The 26027-nt window shown below is 41.2% G+C and overlaps 1 protein-coding gene across 2 annotated transcripts in view; it reads right to left on the bottom strand.

Moving 5' to 3' along the window:
• The window catches only part of LOC112228439 (opioid-binding protein/cell adhesion molecule), a 330385-nt gene that overhangs the window by 156872 nt on the left and 147486 nt on the right, over positions 1-26027 (bottom strand). Inside the window, exon 2 of one of the 2 annotated variants that reach the window (XM_024393765.2) lies at positions 15778-15853. In XM_024393765.2, coding sequence (XP_024249533.1) covers positions 15778-15853 — 76 coding nt within the window. Of the gene's footprint in view, positions 1-15777; positions 16471-26027 lie in introns of those variants that run through there. The other variant, XM_024393764.2, reaches the window with a different exon arrangement.

The following is a 26027-nucleotide window of genomic DNA, read 5'->3' as shown; positions in this document are numbered from 1 at the left end:
TTTTCCATTCAATGTTCCTCACATATTTTCAACTTTTTGTTTATTATGATGCAAATGTTATCCTTTCAAAAACTGTTTGATTGCCGACTCCTCAGCAACCAACATTAAAATCAAGCCTTTAGAGCCCAGCAGCTTAAACTAATGACACCCTCATTTAAGCACCAGGGGGTGTGTGGTGCCTCTGCATGTTCAACACTAATTTTTTTTTTAATACTCTGAGTAATTTGGCCTCATAAAAATGATAACTCATATCCAACCAAGCTAATAATGGCAACCGAAGCCCGGTGACCATCTGCTCGTTCCGTGGATCCAATGGACAGTGTGACCAAATTGAAGAGGATGTACACCTGGCCTGCATGTGCAAATGCCTCCAGCTGCCAATTCTCATTGGTCAAAAGGGACATTTTCTATTTTGTGCTCTGACATTCAGAACACACAGACAGAGATAATAAGGGAATTCAGGGAGATATGTGATTCTACAAATGTAGTGTAATTTGGGTAGTGTAATTTGGTAAAATTACCAAATTATTAATTTCACCTAATTGTAACATTGTCATAAAAAACATGTTTTCCCATCTTAAGAGATTCAATTAGTAAAAGTGACTATAAAAGTAACTATTAAAGGAGCAGGCTTGACTGTAACAGGTTTGATGATTTCAATCCATAACTCCCCTTGTGACAGCCTACAAGACTGACTAATCAGACATTGAGAATGCTAATGAATCTGATCAGCCTGCCAGGAATAGAGCTCACCCACTGGATCATATGCATCAGCCTATAAGGCACTTTAACAGCTAATATGCCTGCAAGGAGCTTTGGTAATGAAACAGCCTACAAGGCAGCATCCTGATTTATCAGTCTCTGAGGTTGCTATTGAATCTCATCAAGCTCTGAGGCTGAAAGGGAATATGATCAGCCTGTAAGGAGTGGAGCTCACCCCTCTTTAAATGTAAATGTTATCCACAAAACATGAAGTCTCCCTTATAAATATACTCTATACACATTAATTATGCAGGCTAACAACCAGCATAGATAACTCACAAGACTACCTTGCTAGATCACAAGACTAGATAGCCGAGTTAGCATGCTAAGCAGCCCTGCTGTGATTGGCTCAGGTCTTGGGGGCAGCACACAGCCTGGCAGACCAACTGTCTGTCAGGCGTTTTTCAGGGCTTAAATGCCCCACTAGTCAAAAGCCTGGGTTTGGCAATGGCTGCTGCCACATGTTGTTCGGCAGCCATTTTGATTCTTCACACATTGGTAGTTCTCGTTTGGGCAAAAGTCCATCCTCTGTCCTCTCTCCTCCGTGACCTGGAAACCGATAAGTGGTCGCGGATTGTGTCAATTCTTTTAATAGGCAAATGGAAGATGGTCCTCCCCTCCTTGATAGCCTCCTTTTGGCAAAGAAGCACGAGCGTATCCTACCGCAGAAGTTTTGATATAATATGTTTAAAAACAATATGCTACTTATTGCTTTATCTATAAAATGTATTGCACAACTAACTTAATTTGTTTTTATTACTTTACACATTTATTTTGTGATCCACCTCTGTAAACGTCATTGTCCTGATGACACGTGAGTAGAGGACAATCTCATTTCCAACAAGCACATTTCCGTCCATGATCCTTCTCCTCGTCACCACACCTCAATTACCTCATTCAAAAGGAGGCAAGGAAAGGACAGAGGACAGTGGACTTAGCAAAACCAATTGAGAAAAGGTCATTGTCTGCTGCTAGTCTGACTGGAATGCTTTTTCAAACTATTGCTTTTGTGAGATTGTGAAAGAGCAAGAGTCAATTAGGTTGAAATTATTCTTTTCTGTCTTAACAAATTGTACCAACCCAACCAGGTGAGCTTGTGAGTACCAAACACTGCAGAATGAAAATGCTAGGAGGCCATATTGTTGAATGTGATTTGAGTTACTTCTGTCTTTCTGGAGAGGGAAATTCAAAGTTTATTGTAGTCATTTTTTTATACCTTCAAAACCACTTAAAAAGTAATTCCCTACAGTTTATATTGAAATCCCGATACTGGTTGTAAAAACAACAAAATGTCTAATATTCCATTTGATTTAATTTCTGGAATCGTCTCTAATGAATGTCGTATTAATCTTGCACAATACAACAGGCTCCTCTTGGTAATTCCCTTGTATTTCTTCCAAAGGTTAATAGATTTTCTTTATATCATGAATATGAAGGCGTAATGTTGAATTCTGCCATGGGCTTTACATCTCTGCAGGAAATTGGGCATGGGTGTTCCAGATGTATCTTTGTGTGAGGTCATGGGTGTTCCAGATGTATGTTTGTGTGAGGGCATGGGTGTTCCAGATGTATGTTTGTGTGAGGGCATGGGTGTTCCAGATGTATGTTTGTGTGAGGGCATGGGTGTTCCAGATGTATGTTTGTGTGAGGGCATGGGTGTTCCAGATGTATGTTTGTGTGAGGGCATGGGTGTTCCAGATGTATGTTTGTGTGAGGGCATGGGTGTTCCAGATGTATGTTTGTGTGAGGGCATGGGTGTTCCAGATGTATGATTGTGTGAGGGCATGGGTGTTCCAGATGTATGATTGTGTGAGGGCATGGGTGTTCCAGATGTATGATTGTGTGAGGGCATGGGTGTTCCAGATGTATGTTTGTGTGAGGGCTTGGGTGTTCCAGATGTATGTCTGTTACCTAACAAGTTTGACATGATGATCTGTACCAATTGTTTTAATCTGACTCCAATGCTGATGAACTTTTCTTACGGTTACAAGTCAATTATGGGCCAAAGTGAGGCCTGTGATATTGATTCTCACTCTTGGCCTTGAACAATTATTTAATGTACTAAGGGTGTACTGCAGACCACCCCTATTGCAATGTTGAGGTTCAAAAGGTTTCAATCATAGAATGGTTGTTCATTTGGGTGAATTATATTCCTATTATACTGATTTCCGGTAACCTTTCTATCCTGTGTTCTCAACAGCAAGCATAACCCACTTTCCCAGAATATGATTCCATATTACAGCCTGTGTTGTAATCATTTTGTTGTTTGCTCTTTAACCTGTTTCCAACGTGATATATAGCCCTAAGGCTCAGACAATAAGAAGACACAATGGAAGAATAAATTCAATCACACCTTTGTTTCATCACAAAACCGGAGAGCAGCCTCTGTCCGGTGAAGTCCACAAAGCATATTGCATGTAACAAATAGTTAGATGACTTACAACATGGTCAAGCAAGTACATTTTTCGCACATTTTCGGACTATTAAACAACTATTGATTTAGAACCACTGAGAGTTAAAGCAAGTCGCAAAGAAAACAGGAGCTGCCTTCACTATTCCTGCACCATTTCAACTTCATCATAAAATCAACAATGCTTTGTCTAATACAGTGACAACTAAAAGATACCAAAATGAATTTAGTCCGATCAACGTGAGCTAAATATGACGTGGCTGTCCATGGTTCTGATATCTGTGTGTGCCTGCGTGCAAGTAGAAAAAATATGTTGACTCACCCTACTTGTAGAGAAACGGCAACGCCATCCTCCTCTCTTTCATGTTGTCATACAGTACAGGTTTTTCATTTATGTTGTCCTAGGTTACATGGCTAAAATGCTTGCTCGCTAGCCTAACTTCTGTGAAGGAAAATGTTATGTTTGTGCTTTTCTAATAACCAATTCGACTAGGTTCATGCAAGTGACTGACTGTGCTTGGGAGGAATCCTCACCATCAGTATAAGAAATTTGGCAGTATGCCCAGAACCTTGCTTTGAGAATGTAAAGGGATATCTCAGTTTCAATGTCTCAGCTTGGAGAGAAGAAGCCTCGTGAGGTATTGGTCGGTTACATACATGAACCAAACGTTAATTATGATATAATTATCAATAACGTAAATCATGCAAATATAACTTGTCTGTGTAAGCAATATATAAGGAAATGAATGGGACTGCCCCATCGGAGCTCCTGACAGACGTGTACTGCTTGGTACATTAAGTTTGTTGGAACCTCTCTAGCTTGCTGATAATAAAGAAATATTAATTTAAGATTGACCTCCAGTGTCCCTGGTGGTAATTTACACAACACTTCCTTTCATGGGCAACGATTAGCCAGCTAGTTAAAATTAGCCTATTAAATCTAGCTACATATTGAACTTCCATCCTGTTAGGCCAGGAGCACAATATATGAATTTATGGTAGAATCCGAATCACCGTTATAATCATTGGCCAGTATGGAAAATTAAGAAAAACCAGAAGTACAAATACCTATCTTCATCCATGGTTAATTTAGGAGTGCCAATTTTAGCTAGATAGCCACTGGAGAACAATGACACAACAAGATGCAACAATTTACATTTTTTTTACGTCAATGGCGTTTTGCTTTAGATGTGATCAAGGGAGGCCAAATGATTGCAAGCTTCCCTTGCATTCAATGCTATGGGTGGCAACAATGTCATAGTCTTTTTTACCAGACAACATCAGATAGATGGGCGAGACAGAGGGGCCCTGTTTTTCTCTCTTGTATGCTTTCTCCGGTGAGATAGATTTAGCCTCTTTGAATTGATGACAAAATATTTAACACAGAGACGAAATACACATTGTTTTTATATATTTTTGTCAATTTTTTGTGCTTCCCTTGGCATCTATGAATACACGCCGCTGATCATTGCATGTTGCAGGAGTCTAGGATAATATGGTTATTGTCCCATGCAGTGTTCACATCCATCTCAAAGGGTTTTCTCATCCTTTGAATTGCTATGCATTTGGTTAATAATCTATTTTCTGCTGTGCTTCCAGTTGTCTTATTGAATGGTCTTTTCCAATTCCCAATGTCTTGTTGAATGTTTGATATAACAAAGCATTGATTTTCTGGTTGTCTTTTTGTTCTTCAAGGAATGGTCGAATGAATGGTCCTTTGTTTCTAAACCATTACGAGATCATCAATGTCATGTGGAGAAAAATGTTTCCGATGTGATTGAAATGTGAGCTTTTCATTTCTGAATTGTGCAAGATGAATTCTACTGACCATTTGATTCCATTTTATTATTACAGAAGATGTGTTACTATCTGAGATTTCAACTACTGGTATATATTATTGCCGTAGATTGGACAGTGATTACAATTACCTGCAGCAGTTGCCTACTTTTACTTTTTGCTGCAGCAATATCCTGGTTAGCCCAGAATACAGACCTAGAATAAAACACAAGTCTGAACCTGTGACTGTACCAGTTAAGCAACACTGTTCCCACGCTGGAAGGTATGTCTAATCGGTAGACAGTTCTTACTAAATCGCCATCCTTTTAAATACCAAGCAGTGCACAAGAAAGTATTGAATCCAGTTAGATGCTACCTGCCTCCCCAGAACAAAATCAGACAAGGATTACAAACACGTTTGTCCTAGCTATTCAGCCCCGCAATACGGGCGCCATGCTGCCACAGACAGGAAGTCAAACGGAGCAAATTAGCACAAACATTGAAATCAAATACTATTTTCTCGTGCACTCCTTGGTTTTGTTGGTAATTCCAATACATGTATCACTGATACCACAGAAGGTTGTTGGCACCTTAATTGGGAGAATGGTATCAAAAACATCAAACACATGGTTGCCATGTGTTTAATGCCATTCCATTTGCGCAGTTCCAGACATTATTATTATTAGCCATCCTCCCCTCAGTAGCCTCCACTGATTGATACTTGTGATTTTGCTGTGCAGTTTAGCTATAGAGAACTTTTTTTGTGTGTCTCTTTGCTTTTGTGTTCATGCAGGTCTTTGCCACTGGTTATGGGTGACAGAGGACACCAGCAACAGCCATGACACGTTGTGAGTATGGCTGACAAATTTCTAAATGGCCACATTTCCTCAAGGTTGCAATCTTCTTTGCTGGTGACAGTGCTTAAAGTGCACTCTTATCGGAAGCTGAGCCTCTGTACTATTTCCTGAAACATGTGGTAGCCAAAGTTAGAATATACAGTGGGGCAAAAAAGTATTTAGTCAGCCACCAAAATAAGTATTTTGGTCACCTACAAACAAGCAAGATTTCTGGCTCTCACAGACCTGTAACTTCTTCTTTAAGAGGCTCCTCTGTCCTCCACTCGGTACCTGTATTAATGGCACCTGTTTGAACTTGTTATCAGTATAAAAGACACCTGTCCACAACCTCAAACAAACAGTCACACTCCAAACTCCACTATGGCCAAGACCAAAGAGCTGTCAGGCTGGGAAGACTGAATCTGCAATAGGTAAGCAGCTTGGTTTGAAGAAACTGTGGGAGCAATTATTAGGAAATGGAAGATATACAAGACCACTGATAATCTCCCTCGATCTGGGGCTCCACGCAAGATCTCACCCCGTGGGGTCAAAATGATCACAAGAACGGTGAGCAAAAATCCCAGAACCACACGTGGGGACCTAGTGAATGACCTGCAGAGAGCTGGGACCAAAGCAACAAAGCATACCATCAGTAACACACTACGCCGCCAGGGACTCAAATCCTGCAGTGCCAGACGTGTCCCCCTGCTTAAGCCAGTACATGTCCAGGCCCGTCTGAAGTTTGCTAGAGAGCATTTGGATGATCCAGAAGAAGATTGGGAGAATGTCATATGGTCAGATGAAACCAAAATATAACTTTTTGGTAAAAACTCAACTCGTTGTGTTTGGAGGACAAAGAATGCTGAGTTGCATCCAAAGAACACCATACCTACTGTGAAGCATGGGGGTGGAAACATCATGCTTTGGGCCTGTTTTTCTGCAAAGGGACCAGGACGACTGATCCGTGTAAAGGAAAGAATGAATGGGGCCATGCATCGTGAGATTTTGAGTGAAAACCTCCTTCCTTCAGCAAGGGCATTGAAGATGAAACGTGGCTGGGTCTTTCAGCATGACAATGATCCCAAACACAACCCCCGTGCAACGAAGGAGTGGCTTCGTAAGAAGCATTTCAAGGTCCTGGAGTGGCCTAGCCAGTCTCTAGATTTCAACCACATAGAAAATCTTTGGAGGGAGTTGAAAGTCCGTGTTGCCCAGCAACAGCCCCAAAACATCACTGCTCTAGAGGAAATATGCATGGAGGAATGGGCCAAAATACCAGCAACAGTGTGTGAAAACCTTGTGAAGACTTACAGAAAACGTTTGACCTCTGTCATTGCCAACAAAGAGTATTGAGATAAACTTTTGTTATTGACCAAATACTTATTTTCCACCATAATTTGCAAATAAATTCATTAAAAATCCTACAATGTGATTTTCTGGATTTTTTTCCTCATTTTGTCTGTCATAGTTGAAGTGTACCTATGATGAAAATTGTAGGCCTCTCTCATCTTTTTAAGTGGGAGAACTTGCACAATTGGTGGCTGACTAAATACTTTTTTGCCCCACTGTATATATATACACATATATACACATATATATACACACAGTGGGGAGAACAAGTATTTGATACACTGACGATTTTGCAGGTTTTCCTACTTACAAAGCATGTAGAGGTCTGTAATTTTTATCACAGGTACACATCAACTGTGAGAAGGAATCTAAAACAAAAATCCAGGAAATCACATTGTATGATTTTTAAGTAATGAATTTGCATTTTATTGCATGACATAAGTATTTGATACATCAGAAAAGCAGAACTTAATATTTGGTACAGAAACCTTTGTTTGCAATTACAGAGATCATATGTTTCCTGTAGTTCTTGACCAGGTTTGCACACACTGCAGCAGGGATTTTGGCCCACTCCTCCATACAGACCTTCTCCAGATCCGTCAGGTTTCTGGGCTGTCGCTGGGCAATACAGACTTTCAGCTCCCTCCAAAGATGTTCTATTGGGTTCAGGTCTGGAGACTGGCTAGGCCACTCCAGGACCTTGAGTTGCTTCTTACGGAGCCACTCCTTAGTTGCCCTGGCTGTGTGTTTTGCGTCATTGTCATGCTGGAAGACCCAGCCATGACCCATCTTCAATGCTCTTACTGTGGGAAGGAGGTTGTTTGCCAAGATCTCGTGATACATGGCCCCATCCATCCTCCCCTCAATGCGGTGTAGTCGTCCTGACCCCTTTGCAGAAAAGCATCCCCAAAGAATGATGTTTCTACCTCCATGCTTCACGGTTGGGATGGTGTTCTTGGGATTGTACTCATCCTTCTTCCCCCTCCAAACACGGCGAGTGGAGTTTAGACCAAAACTCTCTATTTTTGTCTCATCAGACCACATGACCTTCTCCCATTCCTCCTCTGGATCATCCAGATGGTCATTGGCAAACTTCAGACGGGCCTGGACATGCGCTGGCTTGAGCAGGGGGACCTTGAGTGCGCTGCACGATTTTAATCCATGACGGCGTAGTGTGTTACTAATGGTTTTCTTTGAGACTGTGGTACCAGCTCTCTTCAGGTCATTGACCAGGTCCTGCCGTGTAGTTCTGGGCTGATCCCTCACCTTCCTCATGATCATTGATGCCCCACGAGGTGAGATCTTGCATGGAGCCCCAGACCGAGGGTGATTGACCGTCATCTTGAATTTCTTCCATTTTCTAATAATTGCGCCAACAGTTGTTGCCTTCTCACCAAGCTGTTTGCCTATTGTCCTGTAGCCCATCCCAGCCTTGTGCAGGTCTACAATTTTATCCCTGACGTCCTTACACAGCTGTCTGGTCTTGGCCATTGTGGAGAGGTTGGGGTCTGTTTGATTGAGTGTGTGGACAGGTATCTTTTATACAGGTAACGAGTTCAAACAGGTGCAGTTAATACAGGTAATGAGTGGAGAACAGGAGGGATTCTTAAAGAAAAACTAACAGGTCTGTGAGAGCTGGAATTCTTACTGGTTGGTAGGTGATCAAATACTTATGTCATGCAATAAAATGCAAATTAATTACTTAAAAATCATACAATGTGATTTTCTGGATTTGTGTTTTGGATTCCGTATCTCACAGTTGAAGTGTATCTGTGATAAATATACAGACTTCTACATGCTTTGTAAGTAGGAAAACCTGCAAAATCGGCAGTGTATCAAATACTTGTTCTCCCCACTGTTTATACATATACATACACACACACACACACACACACACACACACACACACACAGTATATACAAGGAACAAAAATATAAACGCAACCATTTCAACGATTTTATTCAGTTACAGTTCATATAAGGAAATCAGTCAATTGAAATACATTAATTAGGCCCTAATCTATGGATTTCACATGACTGGGAATACATATATGCTTCTGTTGGTCACAGATATCTTTTTTTTAAAAGTAGCTGTATCAGAAATCCATTCAGTCTCTGGTGTGACCACCACTTGCCTTATGCAGCACGACACATCTTCTTCGCATTGAGTTGATCAGGCTGTTGATTGTGGCCTGTGGAATGTTGTTCCATTCCTCTTCAATGGCTGTGCGAAGTTGCTGGATATTGGCATGGGAAGTTGCTGGATTCTGGTTGGAACTGGAACACGCCGTCATACACATCGACCCAGAGCATCCCAAACAAGCTCAACGGGTGACATGTCTGGTGAGTATGCAGGCCACAGAAGAATGAACATGTTCAGCTCCAGGAATTTTGTAAAGTTCCTTGCTACATTTCATGCATTATTATGCTGAAACATGAGGTGATGGCGGCGGATGAATGGCACGACAATGGGCCTCAAGATCTCGTCACTGTATCTCTGTGCATTCAAATTGCCATTGATAAAATGCAATTGTGTTAGTTGTTTGTCGCTTATGCCTGCCCATACCATAACCCCACCACCACCATGGAGAACTCTGTTCACAACATTGACATCAGCAAAGTGCTCGCCCACACAATGCCATACAGTACAGTTGAAACCGGATTCATCCGGGAAGAGCACTCTTCTCCAGCATGCCAATGGCAATCGAAGGTGACCATTTGCCCACTGAAGTCGGTTACGATGCCCAACTGCAGTCAGGTCAAGACCCTGGTGAGAATGATGAGCTTCCCTGAGATGGTATCTGACAGTTTGTGCAGATATTCTTCGGTCTCAGACGATCCTGCGGGTGAAGAAGCCGGATGTGGATCTCCTGGGCAGGCATGGTTACATGTGGTCTGCGGTTGTGAGGCCGGTTGGACATAGTGCCAAATTCTCTAAAACAATGTTTGAGGCGGCTTATGGTAGAGAAATTAACATTAAATTCTCTGACAATAGCTATGGTGGTCATTCCTGCAGTTAGCATGCCAACTGCACATCTGTGGCATTGTGTTGTGTGACAAAACTGAACATTTTAGAATGGCATTTCATTGTCCTCAGCACCTCTCAGGTAGATGGATTATCTTCGCAAAGGAGAAATGCTCATTAACAGGGATGTAAACAAATTTGTGCACAACATTTTACAGAAATCAGCTTTTTGTGTGTATTGAAAATATCTGGGATGTTTTATTTCAGCTCATGAAACATGGGACTAACACTGTACATGTTGCATTTAGATTTTTGTTCAGTGTATATCATAGCCAACAGTAGGGTACTAAATACAATTTCCAGTGGCACACTGACTCATTTAATGAAGAAGTTGAAGCCATAGGTTACTCACGGTGATGACCAGTGCCCTCGTCATGGGAATAGATGAGTTACTTTGAAATACAGTGCTGCGGTTAGCAAAAAATTTTGGTTCTACAGACAGATTAGTCTTCTCCTTTCTGCAGAAGACATTTGCTTTCCAAAACATACGTGTTTTCCCACAATTGTATTTTGAAATCTGCAAAAGGCAAAACGACGGCCACAACCAACCATAGAAATATAATCCATAGATGGCACTTCCCATTCAGATCAGGACTGACATCCATTGCTAGTGTACCCATGAGTACAACAGTCAATTTGCCAGGGTAAACGGTTACAAAAGCCTTATATGCATTATTTGTCTATGGCCTCAATTTAACAAGCTGTAGCCTATATTTGGTGTGCATGCTGCCCAAACTGTGGCCTTTCCAACTGTAGGCATACCGATAACTGCCAAACTAAAGGAACCACTTGAGTAAACAAGGGATACAAAGTATACTGTGACGTGACTACCATTAATGCGATGACGATTATTTTATCAAATAAATTAACTGTTTAATTATAACGATGATTAAATTAATCATGTAACAATTAACTCATTAGAAATCTTGGGGCACCACGGAAAAGGTTTGTTTAATGAGTTAATGTTTCCCGAATTAACTCAAGAATATCAGAATATATCGTCCATATTAGTCATCCATTAATTATTATTACCTCATATCAGTCTTATTCTGAACGTCGCTTAATCCGTTAAATCTGCACAAACCCTAGTCTACATGATGACTCAGTGATACACAAATTGGCTTAATTATTTATTTACTAAATAACTAAATCACCCAGAATTACATGAACACACACACAGGATAGATTATACATTGATTACTACATAATGCAATGAAAAGTCCCTAGTGGACTAACCCGATATGACGGCTGGTTACACAATGAAGGGGTGGGGAAAGAAAGAGTGGGAGAAGGAGAGACAAAGCAATTTAAATGTGGATATTTAGCACCCTAACAACCACTCATTCGGATTTAGAAATGCAATGTACATATTTACGCTTGTATATCTTTGTCTCTCTCTGTTGAATTCGCCAGATCAGTCTATGACGAATAGTTCGACAGAAAGTCTCTGGTTGTGTAAGTGTCTGGTTGTCCACCAGAGGTCACCATGTCCTTAGTAGTTGTAGTAGGTTTCCTTTGTTCTTTAAGTGTCTGTTAGGATGGATACATCAGACGTACCAATGGTTGTTTGATAGGGAAATGTTCTTCTTTTCTCATCTTCGGTCGAGTTTCTTATACTACGTTACATGCAGAGCTGCAGGCGGTGCATATCTAGTCTTCTTCTCTGTTGAGTTTCAGAGGGTCTTACCATTTGTCTGGTACAGTCTAACCATTTTACACGTGTAGCCACAGCTCAATGCTTTCTGGTCTAGTAGTTTTAAACCATTTGTGACTTCTGGCTTACCGTCCGTATACTGGTCTTTAGTTTAAAACTATTTCTCAGCCGTGTAGCCACCGCTCCATGCTGTCTGGTCTAATGTACATTTCGTTACGAGTCCTTTTATAAGCAGTCTGGAAAAATGGGCGATCCATCCTTTTGGCATAATCTCTGTGCTCACGTGGGAGTGGTTACTGACTGGGTAAAACTTTACATGAAAAACAATTGTCATTTAGAAGGCTAAAGTCACATTTCATCTTCTCACAAATAGTTGTATATTTAATCCTATAAGTTTTACAACATTTAGATGTAACTGACAAACATTGTGAAAGCTCTTAAAGTTCCAATGTTTCCATTATAATGTCTTTAATGACATTTTTAATTTGAAACTTTATTTAACTTGGCAAGTCAGTTAAGAACAAATTATTATTTACAATGATGGCCTACCAGGGAACAGTGGGTTAACTGCCTTGTTCAGGGGCAGAACGACAGATTTTTACCTTGTCAGCTCGGGGATTCGATTGAGCAACCTTTTGGTTACTGGCCCAATGCACTAGGCTACCTGCCTCCCCCTAGGCTATCTGTCGATATCACCAAACAATAAATTATCTGACATAATAGTTCTTTACGTCCCTCCCGACCATTTCCCACATTCTTTGTGTTGGAAATATTGTTCCATTATCCATTTTTGGATGTTGTAGTTTTGGCAGGAGGAATCTCCTTGTAACAAAAGGGTTCTTTCCCCTCAATAATGCATGGTCAAGGAGAGATAGTTCCTGCAAGGTATTTACGACCGTCATAAAACTGGCCAACTCCCCCAGGAGGGGGCGTCTTAAAAACCTTTGGTTAGCCAGCACCTTTGATCTCCATCCAGGATGGCAAGTCATGACAACTGTATGTTGTGGTGTGGGTGCATTTTCCTGGCATGGTTTGGGTCCACTTGTAGAATCTATGCCAAGGTGCATTGAAGCTGATCTGGCAGCTCCTGGTGGCCCAACACCTTTTAAAGAGACTTTATGTTGGGGTTTCCTTTATTTTGGTATGTGCTTGTGATAAAAACTTAATCCACAGTTATTTTTTTATATTGATTTTCTGTGGCTAAAGTATGCTGCCTGGTGTATATTAAACATTGAGAGCCTTCTCCTGTGATTGGATACAAAATTATAATAATAAAAATATGTATATAATTTCTATATTTATGCCTTCCCTCTTGGGCCCTCTACGGGCTTGGGGCCAGCCCCTGACTCACACAGTTGACCAGTCACATTTATTTATTATGCAATTTATTTTATTAACCAGTTACCCAATTAAGCCAGGGCCTCAGTTACTTCCTCTCCTCTCCACATCTGATGATTAGCAGAGTGGCAACAGGCATCAGCAGGCTGTCAACACTCATTGAGAGCAGGCTCCTGAGTCCTACTGTGGTTGGCGGTTGCAGTAAAGAATATTTAAAATATATACACTACATACTCTACATGACCAAAAGTATGTGGACATCTGCTCTTGAAACATCTCCTTCCAAAATCATTTGTTCCATCTTATTGATTCAGTTAATGTCATTTAAATATTTTTAAGGATGCTGTGGGCTTCGATACTGATATCGATGTGTGGGTAGGGGGTGGGATGGGGTCGTCAGCTGATCATAATGCAATATTATATTAACTGTTGTGGTATTGTTGTACAAACATTTTGATTATCCAGTAACAGAATAGAAGACATTAGATTATTCCATTATTTGTAACCAATCATGTCTGGAACCCATACAAAATGTATACAGCTCTGTCTGTCAGTGAGTGAGAGAGATGTGATCAAATCCTATCTGAATCTCCCAATTCATGAAAGACATAAGTGAAGGGGGCAGAGCTGACAACGTGTGTATTCATGTCTTGGGTGACTGAAGGAAAAGTGGATCTTATGTCACATTCCAGCCCGGTTTTGCTAAGAGCCTGGCACCATACAAAGTAGGAGCCATTCTGGAGAAAGAGAGAATTGCCTGTGGTGGCCACTCCTGGACTCTTGGAGAGCCATCCCTGAGAGAACTTCATTTTGACCATAGAACAAAGCTGTCAACCTAAAATGGTGTTAATCAGCAGGCAGGGATGATTAGCTGGCCAGTAGGGTATGAGGGCCAGGTTGGGAACTGGGGTTAAGACCTGTACTCTTGAGAGGTGCCATGAGTTAACACAGATTGATTACATCTGCATTAAAATGCTACTCTTTGAGTTTGATATATGCCATTGACACTTGTATTAGAACCGGGAGATATGGTCAGATGAGACGAAAAGAGAGCTTTGGTCACGCACACAAGTGATGTGTTTGGCCTCGAAAGAAGGATGCATATGCAGAAAAGTACCTCATACCTACTGTAAAGGTAGGTATGGTGGTGGATCTTTTATTCTATGGGGCAATTTTGCTTACCCTGATCCTGGGGCTCTTGTTATGGTCAACAGAATCATGAACTCTAATAAGTACCAGGATATTTTAGCTAAAAACCTGGTTGCCTCTGTCAGGAGGCTGAAACTGGGCCACTAGTGGATCTTCCAGCAAGAGAATGACCCCAAGCATACAATAAAATCTACAAATAAATGGTTAATTAGCAGCAAAATCAACATTTTGCGATGGCCATCTCAGTCCCCAGACCCCATTGAAAATGTGTGATTTGAATTGAAGAAGGCAGTACATAAGCACATACCTAAGAATATCAGATCCCTCCCAAAGTGTTTTCCAATCTCATAAAACATTATAGAAAATGTTTTATGAGAACATTATTGAAAAAGGCTAAGTGCTGTTATCCTCACAAGGGGTTAGTTAAGTGATGTTATCCTCACAGTATTGAGTATTGAAAACAGGGGTGCCAATCATTTTCACCACTATCTTTTTTAGATTATTATTGTTGAACAAAATATTTCTCTGAGCAATTGTATTAGTCACCTACACAAAAATACAATTTCCCATTTTTGTAGCATTCAATATAGCTAGCGCAGTATTTGTATTATTTATGTTATACAGTCTTTATCAAGGGTGCCAATCATTTTAGGTTGACAGCTTTGTTCTATGGTCAAAATGAAGTTCTCTCAGGGATGCCTCTTCAAGACTCCAGTATGTGTCCAGGAGTGGCCAACACAGGCAATTCTCTCTTTCTCCAGAATGGCTCCTACTTTGTATGGTGCCAGGCTCTTAGCAAAACCGGACTGGAATGTGACATAAGATCCACTTTTCCTTCAGTCACCCAAGACATGAATAGACACTTTGTCAGCTCTGCCCCCTTCGCTTATGTCTTTCATGAATTGGGAGATTCAGATAGGATTTAATCACATCTCTCACTCACTGACAGACAGAGCTGTATACATTTTGTATGGGTTCCAGACATGATTGGTTACAAATAATGGAATAATCTAATGTCTTCTATTCTGTTACTGGATAATCCAAATGTTTGCACAACAATACCACAACAGTTAATATATTATAATATTGCATTATGATCAGCTGACGACCCTATCCCACCCACACATCGATATCAGTATGTATGCCCACAGCATCCTTAAAAAGATTAAAATGACATTAACCTTATCAATAACATGGAACGACAAAACTAGAGGTAAGTCTGCGTTTTGCATGCTATAGTGCTTGCTTGAGATTATGAAAGAATGACGCAGTTAGAGTTAATTATATATTATAAATAATAACATATTGCACATCATGCTTGCGAAGGATATGTGTGGATATTAAGAACACTGTAATGAATCCCCCCCAAATTGGCACGTGTTTTCGACTGTTATAGTCCTCCAGCACGCAATATGGCACGATTCGCCGAACCAATGACTTTGAAAGCATTGAAATAAGGTACAAATGAAATGCCTTACTTTAAGACGGCACTGTCCCCTTGTCTGACAGTGATGTTGTCCTTAGAAAAAGAATCCCCGCTCCTCGCTGGCACTCCTGCAGGTACAAGGAATAACAGTCTTACACCGATGACAACAAGGCATTTCCAAGGCGCCACAAAATAACCACAAATGCCCATTTTCCGTCAGTGCGCAACTTCCACAAAAACTTGAATGTCAAATACTCCTTGCTCCGTGCGAAATAGTGATGCCCACAGAAATTCAACTCCACTCGAAATGCTGTTGTGGTTGGTGGTCGACCTCTATTTGCTTGCCTCAACTATAAGGTGAGAATATCAAAAAGTAAGCTATATCTGTGCCTCTAGTAACCTATCTCCAAGAAATTTCCAGCTACAACAAGCTTCAGAGGAAAAAAGCGATGTGTGTTTTCTGAAAGCTGACGTAGACCGTCTCCCCAGCTTTGTGTATGTTATTTGTAATCGCCAAGAGATGGATGCTCGCGCAAAGATGCATCAGCAAAGTCTCCACTTGGGTAGTTCTCCCGATACAGCACAACACTGCAGTGACTCTAGAAACAAGTATGCTCTAAAATCAGTTTTGTATCCTTATTTATCAAGAACATAAACTAAATCCAACAACCAGCCAGCACCGCGGAATCAGGTGAAAGCACTCCTTGATTCCAGTGTGTGCCTCGCGTACAGGCAAGTCTGCAGTTCTCTCCTGCGCAGGTTATAAAACCATGTGAGCCATCCGCGCAGCATCCCTACTCCCGCTATTTTTAATACCCCATTGGATGATCAAGCAAGTGATTTGTAGAGATACATCTATAGGCTAGGCTGTATATGTCATTTAAACTATATCTTAGTCTGCGTTATAATGACAATAACCACCACAATGAATAGGTCAATCGGGTTGCCTAAAGGAGTAAATGTTATTTATAATAATGTTTACATGGAGAAAATCGGACCTCTCTGAAATGAAAATGGATTACACTACCTCCAGCAAAAGAGATTTTAGCTACTCTCCGTGAACGCTTGAAAAAAAGTGACCCTCCTATATACCCCAAATAACATTTTAAGCAAGGTGGATAGCAGAGAACATGTCTACCATTCTTCTCTCACGTCTTGGACCGACTAGAGCCTTCTGCAGTGTTAGAAACTATTCCTGGTGTTGGAAGCATGACATGGTAACGCGTGTATTTTGATAGCGCACAGGGCTGCGGGCCAGAAGGTTGTGGGTTCGCAGACCACCGTGGACAAGAGTAGGAGTAGAAAGATTTCCTTTATAGTGAAAGCATTACATTAATCTATCATCGTATTTGCAGGTCCGATTAAAAAAAAAAGCATTTTAGAAACATTTCATGCAATTCTACTCATTTTACATGTAAGCCGAATCTTTTTTAAATTCCACACAAATTACCGACATTTCAGGCTAAGAATGGACAAAGAGATGTGTTCATCTTTGCAACGAAACTGTCCCCTTTGCATATAATAGGAATCTGAGCATAGTACTTTCAAAAAGTTATGCCTACCATTCTACACCAGACAAAGTAGTCCTACCAATGCAGAAAGAAATTAATCTTTAAATGCTGGCTACTCTTCATCCGTGGGTTAACCCAACGAGAGGTCGCAAGTGTTTTCCTGAAAGCTGTCTGGGTTTAAACATATATATTTTTAAATATATACACTACCGTTCAAAAGTTTGGGGTCACTTAGAAATGTCCTTGTTTTTGAAAGAAAAGCAAAAAAAATTGTCCATTAAAATAACTTCAAATTGATCAGAAATACAGGGAGTAGTACACAGCGTTGTACGATATCTTTGGTGCCTTGTCAATTTCTCACATGGAATAGCCATCATTTCTCAGAACAAGAATAGATTGAGGAGTTTCAGAAGAAAGTTCTTTGTTTCTGGCCCTTTTGAGCCTGTAATCGAACCAGCAAATGCTGATGCTCCAGATACTCAATTAGTGTAAAGAAGGCCAGTTGTGTTGTTTCTTTAATCAGCCCAACAGTTTTCAGCTGTGCTAACATAATTGAAAAACGGTTTTCTAATGATCAATTAGCCTTTTAAAATTATAAACTTGGATTTGCTAACACAACGTGCCATTGGAACACAGGAGTGATGGTTGCTGATAATGGGCCTCTGTACGCCTATGTAGATATTCCATAGAAAATCATCAGTTTCCAGCTACAATAGTCATTTACAACATTAACAACGTCTACACTTTATTTCTGATATATTTGATGTTATATTAATGGACAAAAAAATGTGCTTTTCTTGCAAAAACAAGGAAATCTCTAAGTGACCCCAAACTTTTGAACGGTAGTGTGTACAGTTGAAGTCGGAAGTTTACATACACCTTAGCCAAATACATTTAAACTCAGTTTTTCACAATTCCTGACATTTAATCCTAGTAAAACAATTCCCTGTCTTAGGTCAGTTAGGATCACCAGTTTATTTTAAGAATGTGAAATGTCAGAATAATAGTAGAGAGAATGACTTATTTCAGCTTTTATTTTCTTCATCACATTCCCAGGGAGTCAGAAGTTTACGCACACTCAATTAGTATTTGGTAGCATTGCTTTTAAATTGTTTAACTTGGGCCAAACATTTAGGGTAGCCTTCCACAAGCTTCCCATAATAAGTTGGGTGAACTTTGGCCCATTCCTCCTGACAGAGCTGGTGTAACTGAATCAGGTTTGTAGGCCTCCTTGCCCGCACACGCTTTTTCAGTTCTACCCACACATTTTCTATAGGATTGAGGTCAGGGCTTTGTGATGGCCACTCCAATACCTTGACTTTGTTGTTCTTAAGCTATTTTCCCACAACTTTGGAAGTTTACTTGGGGTCATTTTCCATGTTAAAGACCCATTTGCGACCAAGCTCTAACTTCCTGACTGATGTCTTGAGATGTTTCTTCAATATATCCACGTATTTTTCCTCCTCATGATGCCATCTATTTTGTGAAATGCACCAGTCCCTCCTGCAGCAAAGCACCCCCACAACATGATGCTGCCACCCCCGTGCTTCACCGTTGGGATGGTGTTCTTCGGCTTAAAAGCCTCCCCCCTTTTCCTCCAAACATAACGGTGGTCATTAAAGCCAAACAGTTCTATTTTTGTTTAATCAGACCAGAGGACATTTCTCCAGAAAGTACAGTCTTTGTCCCCATGTGCAGTTGCAAACCGTATTCTGTATTTTTTATGGCAGTTTTGGAGCAGTGGCTTCTTCCTTGCTGAGCGGCCGTTCAGGTTATGTCGATATAGGACTTGTTTTTACTGTGGACATAGATACTTTTGTACCTGTTTCCTCCAGCATCTTCACAAGGTCCTTTGCTGTTGTCGTGGGATTGATTTGCACTTTTCGCACCAAAGTATGTTCATCTCTAGGAGACAGAACACGTCTCTTTCCTGAGCAGTATGACGGCTGCGTGGTCCCATGGTGTTTATACTTGCGTACTATTGTTTGTACAGATGAAAGTGGTACCATCAGGCATTTGGAAATTGCTCCCAAGGATGAACCAGACTTGTGGAGGTCTACAATTTGGCTGATTTAATTTGATTTTCCCATGATGAAATACATCCACAGGTACACCCAATTGACTCAAATTATGTCAATTAGCCAATCAGAAGCTTCTAAAGCCATGCCATAATTTTCTGGAATTTTCCAAGCTGTTTAAAGGCACAGTCAACTTAGTGTATGTAAACTTCTGACCCACTGGAATTGTGATACAGTGAAATAATCTGTCTGTTATCAATTGTTGGAAAAATTACTTGTGTCATGCACAAAGTAGATGTCCTAACCGACTTGCCAAAATTATAGTTTGTTAATAAGAAATTTGTGGAGTGGTTGAAAAACTAGTTTTAATGACTCCGACCTAAGTGTATGTAAACTTGCGCCTTCAATTGTATATATACTGAACAAAAATATAAACATAACATGTAATTTATTGGTTCTACGTTTCATGAAATTAAAGATGCCAGAAATGTTCCATGTGCACAAAAAACATATTTCTCTCAAATATTGTGCAGCATGAACATTACTCAGGTGCACATTGTGCTGGGGACAATGAAAGGCCACTCTAAAATGTGAAGTTGTGTCACACAGCACAATGCCACAGATGCCTCAAGTTTGAGGAAGCGTGCAATTGGCATGCTGACTGCAGGAATGTCCATCAGAGCTTTTGCCTGAGAATTGAATATTAATTTCTCTACCATTAGCCGCCTCCAACGTCATTTTAGAGAACCAGCCTCACAACCGCAGACCACGTGTAACCCGCCAGCCCAGGACCTCCACATCCGGCTTCTTCACCTGCGGGCTTCTTCATCTGAGACCAGTCACCCATTTATTCTGATTGGCTGGCTCCCCAGTGGGTGGGCCTATGGCCTCCCAGGCCCACCCTTGGCTGCGCCCCTTCCCAGTCATGTGAAATCCATAGATTAGGGCCTAATTCATTTATTTTAATTGACTGATTTCCTATGAACTGTATATGAACTGTAACTGTAAAACCGTTGAAATTGTTGGATGTTGTGTTTATATTATTGTTCAGTATATTTACATATATATTTCTAAAATATATATTAAACATCTTCTGTTGTGCAGAAAGTGAATAGCTTAATCAATTGATTGTGACAGAATTAGATTAGTTCCCAAGCAAAGTCAGCCTCTGAATGTCAAGGAAACAAAACAAGGATATCCCCATTTACATCAGTCTTTCCTGGGTACTTGACAGCTTGTTTCTAGCATAAAGCATTGTGGACCAAAACGCTGTTATAGATCACTTAATACAATCAGATCCATTTTATATTCTTCAAAATCTTAAGATAAAAGGGGTAGGTCTCTGCTTTTTGCCATTTTCTTAAATGAAAGGTAGGCCTATGGCGTAGCCTCTCCCACCCCCTCAATTAGATTCCTGGCTTTAACAGCCCTTCACTGACACAGAGGTACGTTATTTAAAGAGTGCATGGTGGGTGGAGGACTTGACCATCAAATAGACACATTTTGTCTGTCAAACAGGTAGGCCTACCTCTTATTTTATTTCTAAAAAAGCATGAAATAAGCTCCAACACAAAACCCTCTTGTTGTTGTTAAAGTCTAATTAAAATGAAAATGATTGAATTATGCCTACTCGAATTTGCCTACTTTCAGCACCATGAGCTGTCCGTTTCCAATGGATTGTGCCGCAGCTGCTGTTTCAAATTTCAGCACTACAATGTAAGTAACTACAATCTGGATTATTGTGAGGTCAATCAACCTTTGACTCTCCGCCTGAACTGCCACCGTAGAGCAGGTTAGGGCTCAGTGTTGGAATTTTCATTGCAGTGTGTAGTTTTATTTACACCATCCCAGCAGCTATATTAGAAATATAACTTTGTTCTGTGCTATTCCAAGCATGCATTTCATAGCCCATAGCCTCAAGGCTATAGAACATTTGATTGAGACCATGCTAAATAGCCAATAGGCGCACTTGATATTGCGAGCCCAGTGGAGAATCATAGATGAGGGGCGGCATCAGGCACACATCAATATATAGCCTAATAAGCAACTCATTCTAAAACACTGAGAAATATTGAAATTCCAAAAATTCCAAATTACATGACCCTCCCCTGGACTAGATAAAGAAAATACTAAAGCCTCCCCCTGCCTATTGGCTACAACAGTGGTAGGCTTGATTACCAACAACGACGAGACGGCCTACAGGGAGGAGGTGAGGGCCCTCGGAGTGTGGTGTCAGGAAAATAACCTCACACCCAACGTCAACAAAACTAAGGAGATGATTGTGGACTTCAGGAAACAGCAGAGGGAACACCCCCCCATCCACATCGATGGAACAGTAGTGGAGAGGGTAGCAAGTTTTAAGTTCCTCGGCATACACATCACAGACAAACTGAATTGGTCCACTCACACAGACAGCATCGTTAAGGCGCAGCAGCGCCTTTCAACCTCAGGAGGCTGAAGAAATTCGGCTTGTCACCAAAAGCACTCACAAACTTCTACAGATGCACAATCGAGAGCATCCTGGCGGGCTGTATCACCGCCTGGTATGGCAACTGCACCGCCCTCAACCGTAAGGCTCTCCAGAGGGTAGTGAGGTCTGCACAACGCATCACCGGGGGCAAACTACCTGCCCTCCAAGACACCTACACCACCCGATGCTACAGGAAGGCCATAAAGATCATCAAGGACATCAACCACCCGAGCCACTGCCTGTTCACCCCGCTGCCATCCAGAAGGCGAGGTCAGTACAGGTGCATCAAAGCTGGGACCGAGAGACTGAAAAACAGCTTCTATCTCAAGGCCATCAGACTGTTAAACAGCCACCACTAACATTGAGTGGCTACTGCCAACACACTGTCAATGACACTGACTCTACTCCAGCCACTTTAATCATGGGAATCGATGGGAAATGATGTAAATATATCACTAGCCACTTTAAACAATGCTACCTTATATAATGTTACTTACCCTACATTGTTCATCTCATATGCATACGTTGATACTGTACTCTATATCATCGACTGCATCCTTATGTAATACATGTATCACTAGCCACTTTAACTATGCCACTTTGTTTACATACTTATCTCATATGTATATACTGTACTCGATATCATCTACTGTATCTTGCCTATGCTGCTCTGTACCATCACTCATTCATATATCCTTATGTACATATTCTTTATCCCCTTACACTGTGTATGACAGTAGTTTTTTTTGGAATTGTTAGTTAGATTACTTGCTCGTTATTACTGCATTGTCGGAACTAGAAGCACAAGCATTTCGCTACACTCGCATTAACATCTGCTAACCATGTGTATGTGACAAATAAAATTTGATTTGATTTGATTTGATTTGATTTGACTGAAAAGTAAAAAGCATGACCTTCCCCCATTTTCCTCCAGGCAATCATTATGTACAGTTCGATTTGTCCCTATAAATCAAATCAAATCAAATTGTATTTGTCACATACACACATTTCCCATCAATTCCCATTATTAAAGTGGCTGGAGTTTAGTCAGTGTCAGTGTCAGTGTGTTGGCAGCAGCCACTCAATGTTAGTGGTGGCTGTTTAACAGTCTGATGGCCTTGAGATAGAAGCTGTTTTTCAGTCTCTCGGTCCCAGCTTTGATGCACCTGTACTGACCTTGCCTTCTGGATGATAGCGGGGTGAACAGGCAGTGGCTCGGGTGGTTGATGTCCTTGATGATCTTTATGGCCTTCCAGTAACATCGGGTGGTGTAGGTGTCCTGGAGGGCAGGTAGTTTGCCCCCGGTGATGCGTTGTGCAGACCTCACTACCCTCTGGAGAGCCTTACGGTTGTGGGCGGAGCAGTTGCCGTACCAGGCGGTGATACAGGATGCTCTCGATTGTGCATCTGTAGAAGTTTGTGAGTGCTTTTGGTGACAAGCCGTATTTCTTCAGCCTCCTGAGGTTGAAGAGGCGCTGCTGCGCCTTCTTCACGATGCTGTCTGTGTGAGTGGACCAATTCAGTTTGTCTGTGATGTGTATGCCGAGGAACTTAACTTGCTACCCTCTCCACTACTGTTCCATCGATGTGGATAGGGGGGTGTTCCCTCTGCTGTTTCCTGAAGTCCACAATCATCTCCTTAGTTTTGTTGACGTTGAGTGTGAGGTTATTTTCCTGACACCACACTCCGAGGGCCCTCACCTCCTCCCTGTAGGCCGTCTCGTCGATGTTGGTAATCAAGCCTACCACTGTTGTGTCGTCCGCAAACTTGATGATTGAGTTGGAGGCGTGCGTGGCCACGCAGTCGTGGGTGAACAGGGAGTACAGGAGGCATACCATAATGCAGTCTATTATTATTTCAATACTGTGTATTGGGAATGCTTAGCTAATCATCTGAAACGTACCTTCCTGAACATATCAAGTTGGATCTATGCTCTGCTCAATTGTATAAGTGGTAGGCTATACTATTGTATAACAGAACTGTAGCCTAGTGTGTGTGCATGTGAGAGAAATATTTTCTAATAGTGATATAATATTTTTTGTTTTGTGTGTTCCGCTCATTGAAGGCCTCAATGTCAATGTGTAAATGACAAGATATTTCGTCCCACTAAAGTTTGTGAGTATGTATTGTATAACAATGTTTTAGTACATGTTTTAAAAAAAAAGTGTAATGATGATTATATTTTTAACCTTTATTTAACTAGGCAAGTCAGTTATGAACAACTTCTTATTTATAATGACAGCCTACTCCGGACGACACTGGGCCAATTGTACGCCGCCCTATGGGACTCCCAATCACAGTCAGATGTGATACAGCCTGGATTTAAACCAGGGACTGTAGTGACACCTCTTGCACTGAGATGCAGTGCCTTAGACCGCTGCGCCACTCGGGAGCCCAAGAACCCTGTAAATACATTCTACCTATACCTACAGTAGCTACCATACATCATTGTTTTGCAATGTACAAAATGAGTACAGTATATAGTGTAAACAATAGAAGCTGGTTGTTGAATAGCTCTGCCGAGACATCTTTCCATGGCATTATCATAAGCACGTATGTGTCCTCAGCGTCTTAGCGCCATGCAGTGCACATTACTGTGCTAGGACAACTGAGCATTGTTATTGTAAGCATGTTATTTAATTCTGTCCCGCATAGACCTACATCCAAGGGCTCCCAGACCACATATTAAAAGACACGTTCAATTACTCTGGCGACTACGTACTGTAGTATCTTTTTAACCTCCCGCTTTGGGCTGGTTGTGTCAATGTGTAGTTCATACATGCATAATCTATGAGCAGAATTACTGTTTTACCTCCATTGGCCATTAAATCCCTAGTTTGAAAGCTACTCGTTTCTAGAAGCTATGCAGCACCATTTTGAGTCCTGCAAGCTTGGCCCACTTGAGCCAGCCCCCTAGCAATTTGAGTTCCAGCCAATTTGAGTTCCAGTCCATCGCCATTTGAATGACAGCTAGCAAAATGCACATTGACGAGTCTCACAGTGAAAGAAGAGCGCTGGCCTAGCCTGCCCAGCGTTATCCAATGAGGTTGCATGTCACTGAGCCAATGGCTCCATGGCAATGGCTCAGTGACACAGAAGAGAGAGAGAGAGAGACAGAGTGATGACGTAGTGCGCATATCTGTACATATATGACATAACACATCCAATGCATTGTCCTCCTAATTGCATCCACTGAAATATGCATATTTGTATGCATGAAGATTGATTGGGTGTGGACTGAACTGGGGATATAGGGGTCACTGTTTGTTTTGACATGCACGCAGCCTCTTGGATTTACAGAGGTGTTGTTCAATTTATTATTAGGGCGATAGTAGGGGAATTATGATGATGACCCGAGCTGGAAAAATTGGGCTAAGATAAGAGTTAATTAAAACTCTATCTAGCCTGTGGTGCAACCTGAGTAGGTCTTCGTGCACTACGTGCAAATCGAACTCAATGGCATTTTAATTAAAACCCCTCATTCTGACCTCAGCAAATCTAAGATGTGTGGTCTTAATTAGCATTGGTTGCTAGGTGGGGGGTGGTGGTGTCTTGGTGAAACACTTGTTTCTGAAACACCCCCAGCAGATTAGGATGACAACATGCCTATAACATCAGACCTGTCTATCAGCTTGAACGACCTCATCTTATTTAAAGGCCTACTCTGTGATATTTACAGACATTTTTGGAATGTAAATTAATGATATATTCAAATATAACTCATAAATGCCCCATGTCATGAGCTTTGATCAACTGTCTAACCCCACCATAACCCAAAATATAAGGATCCCTCAGTTTTATAGGAACCCAAGTGGCAATGTTGCTGTTTTATTGATTTCAAATTAAGGAGTTGGCCTTTAAGCTACAATACATAGGGCTGTGGAACATTGCAATTTTCACTGTATGGCTGAGTCAACCATTTCAATTACCTGGGGATTAGGAGTAAATTCACAAGTGTATCTAGGGAATTTACATTACTTTGAAAGAGTCTTTAGTCACAATGAGACTGGAAACTGTGTAATATACATAATCGAGCCAACCTTCATTGTTTTGTCATGAGAGGGTCAGATGCAGTGGATGACCTTGCTTTGTTAGCCAGCGATGTGTTTATGAGAACTGGTGCTGCGCTCTGTGAAATGACTAATTAGACTGGCATTGTGTGCTAGACTCCATGCATGGATCATTTCCCCACTGTGTACTACAAACAAGAGTAGGAGGGGACCTTAGACTTAGTCTGGTTCCCAAAGAAGTAAAATTTGCATTGAATAAGAGCACACTTACATTAGTATCTGTTGAGTTGGG

The sequence above is a fragment of the Oncorhynchus tshawytscha genome, linkage group LG30 (assembly GCF_018296145.1).
Source record: "Oncorhynchus tshawytscha isolate Ot180627B linkage group LG30, Otsh_v2.0, whole genome shotgun sequence".
NCBI classification, from domain to species: Eukaryota; Metazoa; Chordata; class Actinopteri; order Salmoniformes; family Salmonidae; genus Oncorhynchus; species Oncorhynchus tshawytscha.
Note: the sequence above shows the minus strand (reverse complement) of the source record. Positions and strands in the feature narration are given on the sequence as shown.